At 42.1% G+C, this 19,626-nt stretch overlaps 3 protein-coding genes across 3 annotated transcripts; 2 read left to right on the top strand and 1 right to left on the bottom strand.

Moving 5' to 3' along the window:
• Positions 1–72: 72 nt before the first annotated feature.
• On the top strand, positions 73–1,093 carry LOC125292171 (potassium voltage-gated channel subfamily E member 1). The gene is given in 3 exon segments (XM_048239361.1): positions 73–306; positions 568–679; positions 682–1,093. Coding segments are annotated over 2 exon segments (402 nt in total). The 5' UTR covers positions 73–306; positions 568–580; the 3' UTR covers positions 985–1,093.
• Positions 1,094–1,154: 61 nt separating this feature from the next.
• dnajc28 (DnaJ (Hsp40) homolog, subfamily C, member 28) lies at positions 1,155–3,611 on the bottom strand. Its single transcript, XM_048239350.1, has 2 exons — positions 3,357–3,611; positions 1,155–2,931 (listed from the first exon to the last, which is right to left on the bottom strand). Exons 1-2 carry the CDS (start codon positions 3,498–3,500, stop codon positions 1,756–1,758), a joined length of 1,320 nt encoding a protein of 439 aa, XP_048095307.1. The 5' UTR covers positions 3,501–3,611; the 3' UTR covers positions 1,155–1,755.
• A 2,945-nt stretch (positions 3,612–6,556) lies between these two features.
• mab21l3 (mab-21-like 3) lies at positions 6,557–13,793 on the top strand. Its single transcript, XM_048239353.1, has 8 exons — positions 6,557–6,582; positions 6,770–9,589; positions 9,864–10,007; positions 10,148–10,219; positions 10,752–11,043; positions 12,144–12,325; positions 12,872–13,066; positions 13,559–13,793. Exons 2-8 carry the CDS (start codon positions 9,542–9,544, stop codon positions 13,790–13,792), a joined length of 1,167 nt encoding a protein of 388 aa, XP_048095310.1. The 5' UTR covers positions 6,557–6,582; positions 6,770–9,541; the 3' UTR covers position 13,793.
• The last annotated feature ends 5,833 nt before the right edge of the window (positions 13,794–19,626 follow it).

Raw genomic sequence — 19,626 nt, 5'->3', positions numbered from 1 at the left:
CTTGACTTTAAAGCTTAATTAAACCTGCTGATGAAAATCTTAGGACTTGATGACATCCTGGTGAAGCTAGAATGACAGTGATTGGATCTGCAGTTTGGGAGGTTGAACAACCTGGGATGTGAAGGACAAACATAAGGCAGGGGTTAACGTGTGCATTTGTGTGTATGAGTGGAGGAGGCGGATCAGGGCTCCCCCAGAATAGTGAACACAAAGCCGTCAGACCCTTTATGATTTTCCAGCACAGAACAGCACAAGCAGATAGTTGTACTCTGGTACCTTTTATACCCTGTTCCTGAGTTCACCAAGGTAAATCTTTTATTTCATATATTTATTATTGATTATTGATCACTGTTAAGAATTTAAGAATCTATACTGCTGGATATTTAACTTTTGAAAGTAATGTCAAGACTGAATTACTCCATCTTCCAAGTGGTCTTTATACTAGAATTTCTATTCGCTTGTCAAAGTAGATGTGATTTGAAACGTGAACTAACGTTTGTCTGTGCTTAATACTAATTCATATGAAATCCTGTCCACCTTGACTAAGCTTTATCTTGTTTGGAACAGACTCTAGAGCACCATGCTACTGCCGAACAGCACAAGTCTCCAGTCGCTGCTAGTCTCTCTCCTGGAGTTCCTCAACAGCACGTCAGTGGGTCCGTCCCCTGCTTCCTCTGCTTCTACTGTCCACCCAGCCCTCTCCCTGCCTCTGGTCAGGGTCAAGCCCAAGGACAGGGCATGATCTACATCTTCCTGGTGGTGGGACTGTTCAGCTTCTTCACCTTCGGCATCATGATGAGCTATATTCGCTCCAAGAAGCTGGAGAACTCCCAGGACCCGTACCACCAATATATTGCCCGCGACTGGGCCAGTCCTCTCACGCCACCCTCGCTTACATTCAAGCAGACGCTGAGAGGGGCAGACCCGAGGAAGGACCCGCTGGTTATCGCCAACCCTACTACAATGGACCGTCTCCCAGGCTGAGGAGGGGGACACTGGAAACTGGGCGAGCGTGTGTATTTGTGTATGAACTGGTTGCAGCTCCTCAGCATACACTCAAGTTCAAATATATGCAATATGCAATTTAACACTGTGTAGGAGGAAAGTAGTGTGATGTAATATTACATTCAGAAAATAAATAGACAAAATGTGTGTCTGGTTTATGATTATTTATAAAAGTGCTCAGTTGTTGATTCCATGGTCAGATGCCAAAAACAGCATTTGAGAGTAAAGCATTTGAGCATACAGGTATTTTGGATGTGATCTGTCTCATATAATACATTTCATTAACGGTTTAGTCTATTTCATATGTATACAGTACACATTTTTGTAATATTAGCAGCATTGGACAGTTACCCTGCCATTCTTAAATGTAAGAGTTCATCAGGAAGTCTCTGTGGACCTCAAGCCTCAATAGAAATCACTGTTCACATAAACATGTTAGTCAATAACAACAGGGCCTCCATGCTCCAAAAAAATCAAGTACACTCAAGTTGAATCACACAAACTGTTTCCAATCCATTTGTTATTTGAATAGATATTATTTAAAATACGCAAGGAGGTAAAATAGACAGGTGTGTCCATCGAAGTATAATAGCCGCCCAAAGTATTCATGTAGTCAGAGAATCTGAAAGGCCACTTTTTCATATCATAAATGTCAGCACTGCTCAGTTCACTTGTTCAGCTGACTCAGAGCTCTATCTGTGCCATATAACCGTCCTTGAGCTGGTGGTCTGGTTTGTCTGTGTCTCGTAGCTATTTCAATAGATTCTGCATCCATGCCAACAGTCCTTGTCTGCCGTCCTGTCGTGCCTGGGTCGTCTCCCTCTCCCTCTCTCTCTCCATCTGCCTCAACTCTGTCTCCCTCCTCCTCCTCTCCTCCCTCCATTCCTTGTCCTCCCTCAAGGCCCGCTCCACCTCTCTCTTCAGGCTGAAGTGGACCATCTGCCGGCTGAGCAAGGGCACGATCAAGTTGAACGTGTCCACCCTCTTGTTGAGCTTGGCCAGGTCCACGGCGAAGTTCCCACACAGCTCCTGCCACCGGAGCTGCTCGTGGGACCGCATGGGCTCCCCGAGTCGGCCCCGGGCCTCCAGCAGCTCTGACCGCAACTTGGCCAGCCTCTCGCGGATCTCCTTCTGGGTCACGATCCACTCGGGCTGGTAGCCGTTGTCGATGAGGATGCGGTTGAGGTTGTGTGTCGTGGGGTCGGCGTACGGGTTGTGCTCGAACTTGTTGAGCGGCTTGCCGCTGCCGCTCAGGTTCCGGAAGTCTCCGCGCGCCATCGACTCTTGGATGAGGTCCTCCACCAGCCTCTCCACCGCCTGCGTGATCTTGATCTGCCGGCTGCGCAGGCGCATGTCACGCTCGACCATGGCTCCCTCGTCCGCCGCCGAACGCTCCATCTCCTTGCGCCGGTACTCCAGCACCTGGTCCGTGGCCCGGTCCACGCGGAACTGCTGGTACCGGCGCTCCCGCTGGCTGGGTGTGCCGGTGCCGACCCCCTCGAAGCTGAGATATTGCCGGTGGGCAACAGCACTGCCTTTGTTCTTTTCTTCGTCCTCCTCTTCAGCTGGTTGGGTGTACTGCAACGCGGATTTCTGGCGCGCAAGGTGCGCTAGCACAGCTCGGTACGCCTCCTCGATGCGGGCGAAGAGAGCCGCGTCGGCCGTCGGCGCACCAGAGTCCGGGTGGTAGAGCTTGGCCATGCGGAGGTAGGCCTCCCTCACATCGGCTTGGCTGCTGTCCTCATTTACCGGCAGCTGCAATACGCGGTAGCTCTGCTTGAGGCTGGGGCTCATGCGGCGGCCATGGCTGAGGACACGGACGGTGAGGGTGCAGTAGAGGGGCAACAACGCACGATGGAGGTCCCCACGGTGCAGACACAGCAAACCGGAGCAACTCATGATGCTTTGGACAGCGCCTGTTGCAGCCTGCATCAGACAGACATATAACATGAGTATCATGAAGCACTCGTCGAGGCAACAGTGTGCCGCTTCGCCGCGTTACTGTCATGACAGGTCCGATTTGTTTTTAGCACTTGACATACGGATAGGCTAACGTTAGCCGTGACAGAGTTATGTCGTTCTCTAAATCAATCAAATTCAACATCAGTTGAACAATTATGAATGACTTAAGTGACAAGGCAGTTACATTAAAGAGGCCAATCATCTCTAAACTTGAAACCAACGCTAGTTAACGTTAGCTAACGTCTGCTGAAGTGATAGGCCTAGCTAGCTAGCTAGCCAACCCACCAGTCAGCAAGTGAAAAGTAACAGACTTGGAGAAGTGAATGTCCTTAAACGTGCATCTTTTATTCGTTAACTAAATGACACAGAAAACCAACCAACCAACCAACCTTTAAAGACGTACAGAAGTCATTCCATCTTGGATGTGGGTCGCCGGTGCTTGCAAAAGTAGGACATACCTTGCATGAGCAGCGTTTGTTTTTGTAATTGATGAACTGCATCGTGGGATATGTATTTTTTTGGCAGAGGGACATTTGGGTCAAATGTATTTAAGAAGGTTGATTTTCTTTTGCCGCCGCATACTGACCTGATTTTCAGAAACTTAACAATTGCAAAATTGTGCAACAGGCTGGACAAGTTAATGTCTATGATCTTACAAACGATCTTCCATGACTGCAGTCAGTGCAGTGCCAAGAACTGAACTCCAGATGGCGCCATCCCGTCCTTGTGGGGCTACAACTACAGATAGTAGAGCGGCTACAGGCAAAATCCATAGGCAAAATCGTGCAAATTATGATACAAGGGTGACATTCGGCAGGTCCAATACAATCAAATCTACCTGATTGGCCACTTGAAATAACGGCCATTTTCCAAGATGGCCGCCAAAAAAGACCCCAGAAATGGATTTATTGCTCAGAATTGACCAAAGATATTATGATACAAGCATGAAATTAGGCATGTATGTGCTCAAGACCAATACAATAAAATCTGTCTGATTTGCCATTTTTAATGGCGGCCATTTTCCAAAATGGCCACCATGAAAAACTCTAAAAATTGATTTGTTGTACAGAATTGACAAAGAAAATTATGATACAGCCATGAAATTTGGCAGGTATGTGCTTAAGACCAACACAATACATTCTAAATGATTTTCCAGTTTAAATGACGGCTATTTTCCAAGATGGCCGCCAAAAAACATACCATAGAAATGGATTTGTTGCACAGAATTGATTAAGCAAGTTATTATACAAGCATGAATTTTGGCATGAATGTGCTAAAAAAACAATACAATCAAATCTACCTGACTCGCCACTTGAAATGGAAGCCATTTTACAATATGGCCACCAAAAGACTGAATTTAGCCCAGAAGTGAGCAAGAAAATGATGATGCAAGTATGTCATTTTGTGTGTTTGTGCTAAAGAGCAATATAATCAAATCCACCTCATTTGCAACTTGAAAATGTAATATGGCAGCCATTTTTTAAAGATGGTCACCAAATAAGACACTAGAACTTCATTAATTGCAATTAATTTAGCAGATGTGGCCCAAATCAATGTTTACATTCACTACATTTCTGTTTCCTTCTATGATGAAATCATTGGAAATTCCATTCATTCCTGTGTCAAGTCTTGCACAATCAAGTTTGATGGAGTGGAACAAGGGGATATTTTTTGCTAATAATGTATAGCCATCTTTATCTGTCTTTGCAGGATTCGTATCAGGAGACAATTGTTCTTTTGTGTCCTGCTGACATAGACAGCACTTTGACCAGTCAGTGTGTGTTATAGCCTACGTTCGTTGTCCATTGTTAATCTAAAAAATCAGATTGAGGTATGATCTTTTGATCCTTTTGAATCCATGCATGGAACAGTTATTTAAATTTCAATTTGTTTTGGGCTGATTGGCAAAATGTGATTCAGAATTTAGTGTAGGTATTTAGTGTAGGTACAGAAAGACGCACGTGTATAACAATGCTATTTGTTTTTCAACAATGTAAGCCTGTTTTAACAAAGCTGTGCAAACACATACAGCAGGTGGAGAAGAAGAAAATGCCTTTGATGAGTGGTGTGGCAATTGCTGATTATTCTGACCATGTCACAAGTAAGATGTAATATTTCTTTACCCACCCTCACCTTGAGCATGGAAAAGGGCAATGTTGCTACAGTTAGTCAAACCAAACTTTTTTTTTTTTTTGACGTTGCGGTCAGTCAGGCCTTCAGAGTGGTTACACAGAACACTTATATGCTAGTATGCCTCATATATAATATTCCTGTCTGTTCTTACTGCCCTACTTTGTAGCCTACTCTCCTACTACAAATTACACTGTATGCCGTTTTACATTTGAGTATATGTACTGTATATCACTCTCGATATCCTTACAATATTTAGACCAAAACTATCTGACTTAAACCAGCCACTGAGGTTATTCAGAATTAATTTTAGCCACTTACAGCGACATTGGACCACTGCTGATTGATTCACTCTGGTCGCCTTGTTCTCTGGGGTAATTGTGGGGACAGTCGCAGAGAGCACAAATTATAGTGAGCGGCACATTATTACCATATTATTACTGTTAGTACCATTAGCACGTTATTAGTGTTTTTAAACGGCCATATCGAGAAAATCATAAATTACCGTTATTAGCATATTATTACCACAATGGTATCGCATCACGCACCACCCTCCATTGACATCAAGAATTGTCATTATTAGCATGTTATCACCATGCTATCAGTGTGTTATAAGGGGCTTATTTGTCGTTAATAACTGTTACCGCTGTTATTTGCATGTAAAACCAAAAGCGACCTATGCGACCAGAAAGACGGAAGTCATTATTTGTCTATGGAGGGTCGGCGAATAAAGCGACCAAAGTGAATTCTCCGGGAGCAAACCAATCTGGGCGACCAGAGCGATTAAGCGATTTAGCAATTAAAAGTCAGCTAATATGATGGTAATGAGCGGTTCCGCAAAAAGCAATTGGAATGCTCTTATCTTCGAATGTCCCAGGCTGACAAGCCAGAGCCGTTATGTGATTAGCTAAATCAAACACGTCAATGTCACGTCCAGAGCGAATTCATGACAAAGGTTCTTCAACGACCTTGGCTACTTGGTAGCTGAGGTTGTTTCTGGTGTACACGCATCTTTTGTTTAACAGCAACATCAAGAAAACCATGAATTGCCGTTATTAGCATATTAGTGTCATTGTATTATTAGCATGTCATAACCATTTTATTTGTTTGGGGACATTAAGAACTGGCATTATTAGCATGTTATCACCATGCTATTTGTGTAAGTTTTATTTGTCATAAGTGGCTTATTTGTCATTGTGGAACATTTTTAATATCTGTATCACTTCATCATCAATGGAAACTAAAATACTTAAGGAGAGTGAACAATTATTTACACCACATTTGCTATTTTGCCATCTTGGAAAACGGCCAGCATTTCAAGTAGCAAATCAAGTGGATTTGATTGTATTGGTCTTGATCACATCCATGCCAAATTTCATGCGTCCATCATAATTTGCTTTGACAATTCTGTGCAATAAATCAATGTCTAGGGTCTTTTTTGGCAGCCATCTTGGAAAATGGCCACCATTTCAAGTGGCCAATCAGGTAGATTTCAAATTGGCTAGGTCAATTCTATGCCAATTTTTCAAGTGGGCATTTCAATTAGCCAATCAGGTAGATTTGATTGTATTGGTTTTCATACATGCGAATTTCATGCTTGTATCCTAGGTCAATTCTATGCAATAAATCAATTTCATGCCATCTTGAAAATGGCCACCATTTCATAATTTAGGTAGATTTGATTGTATTGGTCATAAGCACATACCTACCAAGTTTCATGCTTGTATCATAATTTGCACGATTCTTGCCAAATTGGCCTTGTAGCCGCTCTACTAAGACAGTTAAGAGAGAGTTTGTGTGGGTGTGAGCATCAGTATAAATTCCTGAACATGCACATGGGGTATTCTATAGCGTTGAAAGCTCCACATAGCCTCCTGATTAGAGTATGTCTATTTCACATGTGTCTCGTGGTGGATTGCTGTGAAGAATTATGAGGAAGTTATATAAACTTATATAAACTAGGCCTAAATCATACCACAATTAATGCTATGATTTCAGATCAGGTTCAGTTATGTTTACTTCAAGTTGCAAGTAGATTTTCAAAGATTTATAAACATAGGCCTATATGATCCGTGGAACGCTTTGCAGTGCTATGTTCTATTTGCTCTATTTAGCAGGAATTATATGTTCTCATTCACATGAAAAAATATAAAAATCCGTCATCCATTTTTTAGGACGGCACAGTAAATGGGTTATTGTTGCATATTTTGATTTTCAATTGAGCAGTTACGGTTTTCTGTTCAGAAGTAAAAAAATGAAATGATGCGTCAATTTTCTAATTTCCCTTTTTTGAGCTTTTGATTGGACTGAACCGAGCACCGAAGGAGAAAACCATCTAGCCTGGCCCAGCTAGAGAGCGCCGCCTGAAGTTGTGCGTGATTTTGACTCATTACTTTAGAGATTAATAACTAAAACTTCGCCGATTTTTGGGAGATGGCACGTTAAACATAACTGTATGTTGAACATATCTACAGTATATTTGAATACCATGGCCATGCCATACCATAGCAAATAATTCCCCAAAGCAGAATGCTTTGCCATCGACGTCAGTCTAGGCTACTGTATACAGCCTACCCCAAGCACTGTTTGACATGGTAAATTTTTGCTTATTTACGCTAGACTAGGTTTCATTAGGCTAAACAAAGACACAACAGGCCTAATTTATCAGTTTATCCATTTATTAATTTCAACAGCATATAGCCTACATTGCTATAGGCTACTACGGCTCAAGTCCATGGATTATGTAGGTCTCCAAAGCCTCCATGAACATTCTACACACGTACTCATAAGTGTCAGGATGCAGCAATGTCTGCATCTGAAGTTCTGATCTCGAGCTGACATTATCAATCGCTTGGCACCTTGATGTACCTTGATGCAAGCTGAACTGTGTTTGATAGCCCTCCATCTCTACATCCGCTGATAAAATGTGATCACCAACACCGCGCGCCAATATGTATCAGGTCACCCCCCTAGTGGTTCACCACAACAAAAACGGTAAAAAAGGCAAAAATCCATTAACTGAATTTTACTTTTGTTTCCAATCCAGTTTCTGTTTTTTTCTTTATCTTGTGTGACTAATGACACATTTAGAAAATAGCAGCAATTATCTATTTGCTGAACAGTTAAAAAAATATGAAAATTATTGAACACATTTTTTATTTGGATCAGATGGATGGAGCAAATAGAACAAAGCACTGCAAAGCGTTACACGGACCATGGCTTATACATTGTATTCTGATTTCATTAAATCTGTTGAGTCTGCCCAGCAGACTGCCGATTTCAACAAATCTGTCGTGTTCAGTTCAGGCTCTACAGAATGCAGCACTGTGGAGGTAGAAGAATGTACAAGAAAAGCATGAGTTTATGGTCCAAAAATACATATAGTGTGCTTGAAATAGCCATGCCAGTTTGCTTCATTCATATCTAAAAGAGTCCCACAAAAAGTCCTCTGAAGGTCTCTGAACAATCCGTTTTGTCGTAGAGGAATTCATCATCAGTGAATCATCACTCATGGATGTTCTGTATCCGTTCAAAAGGCCAACAGCATGTGCAGACTCATTTACCCAACATAATTTTATTTTACACAATACCAGGGAAGCAGTTTGTGAATTGCTAACACCTCAATTGAATACAAACAGAAACTGTGTCATCACAGGAGCACTTTCTATTGAACCACAGGAAGTTAATGTTCACTAATGGGGATGTATGTCGTTTTTCAAAATGCTATCAATACCACACAGTTTCGAGCCACATTTTAAAAGAGACTGAACCTTTCTAATCAGTAGGCCTAATTGAGGGCACAGTGCATTGTGAATAGGCCTACAACCAAAACAAATTAGATCATTTTCAGCCATGTGAGTAAATCACAGTGCACATATTACTAATGCAGTTTTGAAACAGTGCATATAATCAGTAATCCATATTGGTTCTTTCAACTCAGTACAATTAATTGCGTTAATTTGATTAAAAGCATTTAAATCTGAGTAGGCTATAATAATATTCTTACATTATTATATTTTATTCTTGACATAACATATATGCTGCTAGGATAATTATAGATATTTCACCATATGAAAAAGGTAACTGTCATAATATGAATGGTGAAGTTATCCTTTTAATATAGCCTCACTACAAATAATTAATTGAGCTATGTGGCCCACATCATAGAACTGCAGCTGGTAAACCTACTTCCCTAGAGGATTGTGGGGTGCATTTTAGTGCCCAAAAATCAATGGCACACAATCAATGTCTCCATGTTGAAGTGCTTTCCCGTTTCAGTGCAGTTCAGTCCGTGCCACATGGAACAATTCACAAAGAGGGTCAGAGTGAGACAGACACACATAGACAAACACAATATAGGAGCTAAAGGTCCTTTGAAGCTCAGTTGTTCAGTGGTGTTTGAAGGCAACAGTGTGTAGGATTTACCCATCACGCCAAGGGGGAAATGACAGACTTCACTGAAGAAGATTTAGACCACTTCCTGCTAAATCAGGTACATTTCTTCAACTTTTGATGGCTCTGCCAAACCTACTGAGGTTGAATGTGCAGTACAGGGTCCGTGTTTTGCATTGTAGGTATATTTGAATGGCTTTTGACCGTGGTTTTACATTGGGTGGCAGTGTGTATCTGACTCGTGTGTCATTGTATTTTCTTTGTGGTTGTTTTTGGGTAGATGTTTTTTTTATTGTATTAGAATGTTTATGTATTATGTTGAAGTTTAACTAGTTGGTCACAGGGATGTGAAGCTTCTCTCTCCCTGCCTATAGGTGGACCTGAGGCATCGGCTGGTGTCCAAAACAGTGGAAGAGGTCCAGAAGATAATGAAGGACCTCACGTCTGAAGTCAGTAATAAGGATGCTCGTTTCCTCTCCATTGCAAACTCTGGAGTTCATAACAATGACAACGTGAAAGTAAGCCCACCTATCAGTACACCTCACTTCCTTTGGATACAGCTGCCAGCTCTAAATTGTAGTAGCTGTACATTACATTAGTCTTTAATTGTTGGTAATCTCTAATCTCTCATTTGAGTGCCTTGTTTGCTTCATTGTAGGATCAACCAGCATTATTGTCTAAATGGACAGCTCTACTGCGAGGAAAATATGCCTTCAACCCTGCAATTCAGGTAAAATCAAACATTGCTTTATGTCCAAGGTTATAGTGTTGTTTTTTTGTCTCTTTTTGACAGTCTATGTGGGCGTTGCAAATTTTGTCATTGAGAGACGTCATGTCAAAACTAGAGTCAAAAATAGATTGACGTGGTCTTGAAAAAGCTGGGGGCTTAAACTGAATTAGCCCTTGGAATGAATGGCACCACTCCTAGCGCCTGTCAGTCACAAGTGCTATGTTTGGACACACAATGGCTATTGAGGTCACAGCTGAGCTAGCGAGACTTTTTTTAATGTCAGTCTAGCGTATATAGATGAACATTAGCGATTAGACCGACATGACATGCATCTCATTGATTGTGTCCTCAACCTTTGACCCTGACAGGTCCTGGCTCCCACACAATTCTCGATCTCACAGACTTTTATTATGTCAGGCTTGTGTAGGCCTACTTCGATGGACATTAGCAATTAGCCACCTATAAGTGATGCAGCTGTATTGATTGGCCTCTTGACCTTTGAACCCCTGTCCCCCGACCTCCCGACAAACAGGTTCTGACACCCACGCTGTTCCTGATCTCGGTTCCGGTGAAGGGACTGATGGGATACAAGGAGCGTCGGACGCGCCAGTGGCGATACTACTCGCTGACGGGCTCGCGGCTGCTCTCGCCCGTGCGCGAGCCCGAGAAGCTGCACCAGTGGCTGGAGCTGGAGAGCTTCGCCAATGCCTCGCAAGAGTGGCAGGACGCCGCCGTTGCCATCGAGGGCGACATCGTGCCCTCCAAGGTGGCCACCGTCTTCAGGGAGCAGCTGGAGGAGGCCATCAAGAGCTGCTCGCTCACAGGTGAGTAGTGGTATCCTAGAAATCTAGACGCACCCTAGCGGCAGCAAATGTAATTTGCAGCCAGGGTAGTCTAGCAACTCTCCGTTGGCTTGCGAGCGGAAAAAATTAAACTTCTATCAGGCCAATCACAACGTGTATAGAGCCGGTGACGGTGCATTTCCGTGAGAATTTCCTGCTACTTGAAAACAAATAAGATGGATGCTGCTGCTGGCGAACAGCGGTCTTTGAATCGCGGCTCGAGTTAAGCTTTTTTTTTAATTGGCAAAAGTTTGATCAACTAGCCAACTAGACTAGAGTTGTAGCTGGTTATTGCACTATCCTATTGCGTCTGAGAGGAAATTTGAAAGACAACTGTTTATCCCGCCCCTCGGATTGAGTAGTGCCTATGGTACTGTAAGTTCCCAGACCCTACATCTTGATGTGGGTCTGGCTCATCACGCTAGAGTAGTGGAGCGATAAGACACATTCACCACAACTCTTCAGGCATGTTGGGTTGTTGTTTGCCTATTGAGGTTTCTCTCTTTCTCTCTTGTCTCTTTGTTACATTGAGTCCAAAAAGCTTTTAAGGTTAGATCAGATATGTGTGACCTCTGAAGGGCCTGAGGGCTGATTCACACATGTGTATACACACACACAAAACATATAGCCCACACACATAGATAGATAGATAGACACACACACACACACACACACACACACAGTCGCAAGTGTAGTCGCTGTGTAAACACTGGGACTATATGATACACTGGGTTGAATGACTAAAGCTACATTATTAAAATCTATATGCTCATCATTCAATAGGGCTTTGGCTGATGTCCAAGTGCATATCTAAAATACTGTTTCAACACATATATGATCAATATCTCTACCCATCTGGGCAATGACTATGTACTTGATGTGTATGTTGTAATTATATAGGCTGTGATATTGTATATCTTAGGCCACCTTTACCTTTACTTTAGGAGCGGTCAATATAAGCCTACGACTGTGCCTGTGACACTCAACCTGAAAGGCAGTGATTGTGTTTGTGCGCGCGCGTGTGTGTCTGTCCGTCATTTTCTTTTCGTCGCTCCTCTGAACATGCTCATCCTCTTCCTCAGGGAAAGTCAGCATCCTGGAGTCGGTGGGTTCGGTGGTGCGGGTTGCTGTGGAGACGTCGGAGATGCAGGTGGAGGCGGAGCTGGTGCCCACCGTGGAGCTGATGAATTGCTGGCCCAAGAAGGGCCGCTGGCCCCGCCTGCTCAAAAGATGGCCGTCTGCCGAGAGAGCCCGCTGCATAAAGGTCACAGCAACGATGAAATAATGTCCAGATGACCCACAATAGGCTTATATCCTCTGTGTGGTTGATTAGAACTACTACAGTGTTTCCCATACATTGACTTATTTGTGGCGGCCCACCACAATATCAACTTTGACCACCACACAATGATTTTCCAGGTTGTACTAAATTGTGCTTAAATCTGGTTAGCATCATAACCAAACTGTCCTAATTGTTAAAAACTGTTGTATTCAAGTTAATTCTGCAAACCAACCACCACAAATGGAATTAAATTCTGTGGGAAACACTGCTACTATGAACAGTTCTTTGGTTGTTTCACTGACCAGTAATAAATAGCACTTACCTAGTTACTGATAACTTTTCAATTTGAACTTAAAAAGTTCATACTGTACCTGATATGATCGTGCGTGATATGGTCTGCATCAGGGGTGTCATGGTCAAGTCATGGTCATGATTTCAAGTCTGATTCAGTCACTCTCTCTCTCCCTCTCTCTCTCTCTCTTGTACCCTGTGGTCACTCCATTTCTCTCTCTGTCTCTCTGTGTGCAGTCTTTTGGCTTTAACCTGATGGCCACATCAAACTACCACTGGCTTTTGTCCTTCTCGCGGGCGGAGCAAGTGCTGTTGGGAAGCATCGATGAAGATGGAGGCTGCCGCCGGAAGTGTTATCGAGTTGTCCGGCAACTCAAAGAGGATGTGTGGTGTCCTGGCAACAAGCCTGTCATCACAACCTATCACTTGCAGGTATCAATAGTGGCTCAGCATTATTGCTCATGCAACCAATCAGAGCGCACTTCAGTGCCACCCTATTTGTCTTTCCTCTCATGTCACATAACAAAACCGAGCTTAAACTATCAGGTTACAAAACCCTAGGTATTTATTACTTATTAAACGGCAGGCCACTCACAACAGGGGCTTTTTGGACTCAGGGATGCCCCTAATAGATGTAATTGACAGTTAGAATAGCAATATGGATTGTGCATGAGCTCTCACACATAGATCTAATGTTGTTGATGTTGGGGGGGGGTCTACACTAAACCAATTGATCAAAATCACATCAGAAGTATTTTTACACATAAGGAACTTGGTTCCGGTTGTTCAGTGTAAATCCATAAAATACATATTAGCGAATCATAATCATCTACCAAATAGATAGATAGATACTTTATTGATCCCCAAGGGGAGACATCAGTGAGGGTCATCTCGAGTGTGGCGCTGCTCTGTGTGGTCCCTCAGACACTGCTGTTCTGGACGTGTGAGAAGTACCCCGGGGCTCGCGACTGGAGGAACCTGCGGGAGAGCGTCCTGCAGCTGGCCAGGAAGCTGCTCAAGTGCGCCACCCAGCGCTACCTGCGCCACTACTTCGTGCGCTCGCACAACCTGCTCAAGTACACCAACACCAACGAGCTGGACGACATGGCCAAGAAGATCGCAGAGTTCCTGGAAAACCCAGGGACCTACATACACTGAGTGCGGGGGGGGGTGTTTGCGGGGTAGTGGGTGGGGAGCTGAGGTGTTCATTGAGAGCTAAAGGATTGTGTGTGTGTGTGTGTGTGTGTGTGTGTGTGTGAACCAGATGTGACTAGATGTTGGTGTTTTAGGCTCATGTTATTACCATTATATGTGTATTATTAAGCACACACACCCTCACGCACGCACGCACACACACACACACACACACACACACACACACACACACACACACACACACACACACACACACACACAGCCATATTTCTGATTATAACTGATTATAACAATAAAGCAAAAACAGATTTATTATATTTAACAAAATAAAAAGATTTTTAAATAACCAAATTCTTTTTTTTATTTCAGTTCTATGGTTTCTTAATCAGCCAGGCTTATGCTCTACCCTCAAAATAACAACATGACAGGCATCAACAACAAAACAGTAACAACAGCCGGACAGTTGCTGGTACTCAAGTGGGTCCCAGGTCTCAGATCAGTTCTTCTGAATGGACTCACAGGGAAGACATGAAAGTGATGCTGCTCTACGTGTTTTAGAACAGCCATGGCAAATATCAGCAGGCTGCTCATTTAAGCACCTCGCTTTAGATGAGAGGAAATGGTGTGATGATGACAGGCCTATTTACGGAACAAAGAGTCAGTGAATCATCTGAGACCATAGAGGGGGTGTGTTATTTAATAATTGACCCCTGTGTTAGCAAGTGACAGCCATTTACTGTGAAAACATGCTTTAGTGTAGTGTTTACGTCAACTGGGTTTAATAATGTTATGAAATGACAATCCTGTCAAAATAGCAGCATAAAAAATCAACCGTGACAGATAGATTATTGTAGGCTGAAAAGGCAGTTGTATATGGAGGACATGTTGAGACTTTTTATATATTTCCTCTTCAGTTGGTAAAATGCTTTAAAATAATGTCTGGATTTATATGCTATGATCAACTGCCAGTTGGTCCTCTGTGCAAAACAGACACGGAACTGTGCAGGGAATTGTCGAGCACATTGAAAAATGTAGACACTAGAGGGAGCTCTTGTGCCTACACTGAAGGAGCCACTGCAGTGGGGTCTAACCTACATGTAAAGCAGCATCACAAAAAAATGTCTGAAAATAAATAAACCTGAAAATAAATGAATCAATAAAATAAAAGTAAAATATTTTAATTCAAGTTCCATTGATTAACAAAAGGAAACCAAACAGTTCTAACTTTTGTTAGTTAACACAGATAGATAGATAGATAGATAGATAGATAGATAGATAGATAGATAGATAGATACTTTATTGATCCTCAAGGGGAAATTCAAGGGTCTCAGTAGCATACAGACATCACACACAACATGCACTTACAGCAGAAATGGTAAATATAAGTATAAGTATAAACATATAACCAAACTCCACTGTACAATAGAGACAGTAGAAGATAAGTAGTAGTAGTAGAAGACAGTAGAACAAAACTAAATACTAAATATACTATATAAATTAAAATTAAAAAAAATAAAAATAAAAATCATGATGAAGGTGCAAAAAAACAGGCCTGTAGTTCTGTGTGCATGGTGAGGTGCTCAAGAGAGTGAGTGTCATGGTGAAGGTGCAAAAAGTAGTCCAACAGTAGTCCTTTAGTTATGTGTGCATGGTAAGGTGCTCAAGAGAGTGAGTGCAGAGGCGCACCTTGTCAACAGGCAAACCAAGCAACTGCTTGGAGCCCCGAGCCGAGGGGGCCCCTGACCTGGTCTTAGCGCGTTTGCCGGTGGGACAAGCGAGATTTTGCGTGCTCCTGTCCTGTTGTAGGCCGGAGCAAGATACCTCGTAGTTCATGTCTATGGGCGCGAAATGGGGATCGAATCCTGTCTGCATAAAGAGGCGTGTCGATGACGTATTGACGAGCGTGGGACAAGTCCTGATATAAGGTTGATTTTCTCCAGACTGGAATGCTCAAAAATGCTAAAATGTACCTGAAATACAAATCATGAAAGAAATTCACACACTCTATAGAACCAAGACCTTAGCATATGTGGTGAAATTCTGAGCTATGCCCATAGACAATGGAGCAGTCGCTGCCTCTGCCCATAAAGGGGGATTTTGACCCCCCCTCGTGCGATGGTTCCCGGAAGTGGCTTGATAAACAGCCTTAACAATCTTTGGTACATCTGTCTGTGTTCTTATAAAAGCGGATCTGTGTTCAAAAGAGTTTAAAGAATCCCACACATATTTAGGCTACTGTGGTAAACGTCAATCGAGGGTGCAGTGATAACGGATCAACATCGGATTTTGACATTTACTCAATGAAGTTATAGGCTAATGTTAATTGGCAGAAAGATTGAACATGGTTTGCTACATCTATACGACAATATACTTCAGCTAGCTAGCGACAGTTACAACTAGTTAAAGCAAGGAGATGGTTAACGTTCTGTTTATATTAGGGCTGTCAGCATAACGTGTTAATGAGTAAGGACCAATGAGTAAGGACCAATCATACATGTTAATTTTTTTAATCACATTAATGTGTGCCGCCAAAGATTTTTAATTTTACACCGTCACTTGTTCTGTTATAAACAATTATCTTTGGTGCCAATATTTTGACCCTTTGATGCATCGTTTATTGTCCTCAAACTGACAAACTACTGTCTGCCTTCCTCCTGTAGGCCTAGTCATGAAGATAATAAACGAACGCCTAACGCAGTTCTGAACTCCCGGTCGGCTGAATGGGCGTTATACTTTTAAAAAATATAATCTATAATCTATAATCTACGACATGGGTCAGCAACAGGCGGCCAAAGCTGCCGCCACTGATATTGTTTGGCCCAGTCAAATTATTCTGGCAGTCCTATTTTTTTTAAATCTTTTATTTTACGATATCGATTTACAAATAGCCTATTCACCCATCAGACTGTGAGTTGGTGCTTAAACAAATATGAGAAAGAACACCAGAATGCACTGGATCCTGCTAGCTGTGCATAGACCTCGGCCAGCGCTTCAATATTGCGCCTTTGTGCTTGGAGCAAATAGCTGCGTTTTGTAGTGTGGTATAATATTATTTATTGTGACAGCGTTGTTTCATATCTGATACACAGGTTTTGCATTTGTGAAACTGGGTAAGATGAACGCAAAGTTTTCTTTCCATTCCTGTTTATAGGCCCAGCTATTTTTCTCCCAGCTCCAACTCCTTTAGTTCGCTTCTCACTCTGCATGCTAATAATTCTTGTAAGCAAACAATAAACATTGTAACATTGTCAGGAGATGGGTCAACCAAGTAGCTTATTTAAGAATAAAAGATAGACTTTATCCAAAGTTTTTCATGTTTGGAACATTTGGAATTAAAAAAAAGGTTTTATTTAGTACATTTTCCGTTGGTATCAGATTATTTTAGCCTAACATAATGGTGATGAACACTGGTCGGTAGGGCCCCCTTGAAATTTTTGCTTGGGGCCCCCACAGACTCTAGAATCGCCTCTGTTTACATTATTGGTTCTATCGTACCTGAACTTAAAACTCTCAAACAACAACAGCGAAGTTACTGTGATTGTGAATGTTATTGATATTTCTGGATGTGTAGGCTATTATGAATGATTGACATGTCACTTGCAATTGAACTCAGCTGTTTAATGCAAATTAATGGTATTTAAAAGGAATTGTTAAATCTCATGTCTCTAGGCAATTAATTAATTTATTGACCTCCTTGGCTTCTTTTAACACAATTACATGCCTTTCATACACAACATGTAGTGTAGATATGACACACAATAATGTTGATCATGGTGCTGTCATTACACAGCTCTCCTACTAGTAACATAGAAACCAAGAATCCTCACATGTCTGATTGTCTAAGATGTGTGATTCTGTATCTTGTCAGGTCAACCTCAGCAAAATGAAGACACACCAACACCAGAAGAAAATCAACTGAATGGAGGGATGGGAAATCATGAAGGTCAGCTCGTTCTTAAATACATACTTGTCCTGTCCACTGATTCAATAATAGTTTCATACATAGTATGTTTTTTCCCCTCAAAATGTCTAAAAGTTATGACATATATATGAACTGTAAACAATGTAATGTGCTCGTATATGTCTGCTTCCTTCATTTACTTCACATTCTTCTGTGTAATGTATGTGACTGATGAAGTGATACAACTTGAAGACCTCTGAGAAGATGCTGCGAGCCATTTCCATAACAGCAGGATGGTAAGTAACATTTGAACATCTGAATTAACTGAGATTTGGGGTGATGTCCAAAATTATACCGTAATTTCCCAACTATTAGCCGCGGCTTAAACATTGATTTAGCAAAATTTCTTCAGCTATGAGGCTAATACACGGGGGAAGTTAATATGGTATTAATTGTTTCTTTTAACTTGCATAAAAAACTGTCCATACACAATGCAGCTTATACACAGGAAATTACTGTAAGTTAGCTGGACCATAACACATAATCTACAAAAGTCTCTTTGGGATATTCTTTAATATCCCAAAGTTGGGCAATTTGTTTGGTCAAAGTGCACATTTCAGACACATACTGTAGACATATAACCCAGCGAATCAGCACATGCCCTCAATACCTTACAGCAAATCCCATCTGACCCTTGTGCTTTTCTTCTATGAAGCTGAGAAAATTGCTTCCTAACATCATCAATGGAGATAGCAATGTCCCTGCGAGTTAAACCTTTTATTCTATTAATTGCTTCTTCCTGCTGTACAGAATAATCAGCCTCATCAAAGCGAAAATAAAAAGTGTTTAAATCCTAAGAAAATACATAGTCATCTGCCACATAAGTATGCATTTTAGGTTTATACCCAGTCATGGTTTGTAGGCCTTGCCAGACTCTCCTTGCATCCTGACTAAAAAAGGACTGCACTTTATCTTTTATAAGCTAATTTACATTCCATGATTTTCTTCCTAATTTTATGCTGCACAGCCTTAATGTCTGCTTTGATACCTCCTGATTGAAACAGTCTCTCTTTCTGATTCAACAGCTTATTCTTTGGATAAAATCTGATTGTTTTTTTTAGGAATAAATAGATTCTCGCATATATACAACTGTATATATCCTCTTATGCAGATGCAGCATCATTGATATCTTGCGAGGTGTCCACGATTACATCCCAGTCAGTGCTGTCCAGGCATCCCTGCAGAGCTGCTTTTAATTCAGCAGACCAGCATTCAACCTCCCTTGTCTGGACCTTTCCCCGGCGTAGCAGGGACCGGTGTGCTGGTATGAGCCGAATCATATTATGATCCGCCTTTCCAAACCCTGGCAAGGCTTTGGCATAGTATGCATTCTCTATGTTACCATAGCACAAATCAAGGCAAGCCCCGTCCCTAGTGGGACATGACATACAGTAGGTAGAGCTTATAGTGCATGTGTGATGGTAACAGATACAGATAACAGCAGCCAAAAGTTAGTTACCGTAAACTTCAAATAATAGCCTGGCTTTTATTTTCCAAAAACACCAAACTGCTCCGGCTAGTATTTGAGCCATGGGTCTATATGAGCTGGGCCTTTAATTCCTTTCACACAAAACTTTTCCTCTGCAAAGATGGGAAATATTATGAAATTAATTATTTCAAACAAACTGAATGCCTACCGATATTGCAAGGCTATCCGATGATGGGCTTCAATTACGGACCATTCATTTAGTGTTGTGATGTTGTTCATTGAGTGTTAGAGATAACAGGCCTAGAGATGTGTGCAGCCGTGGCCTATTGGTTAGCGCTTCAGACTTGTAACCGGAGGGTTGCCGGTTCGAACCCCGACCAGTAGGCACGGCTGAAGTGCCCTTGAGCAAGGCACCTAACCCCTCACTGCTCCCCGAGCGCAGCTGTT

The sequence above is a fragment of the Alosa alosa genome, chromosome 3 (assembly GCF_017589495.1).
Source record: "Alosa alosa isolate M-15738 ecotype Scorff River chromosome 3, AALO_Geno_1.1, whole genome shotgun sequence".
In the NCBI taxonomy this organism is placed as follows: domain Eukaryota; kingdom Metazoa; phylum Chordata; class Actinopteri; order Clupeiformes; family Clupeidae; genus Alosa; species Alosa alosa.
This window is presented reverse-complemented; position numbering and strand designations above follow the sequence as displayed.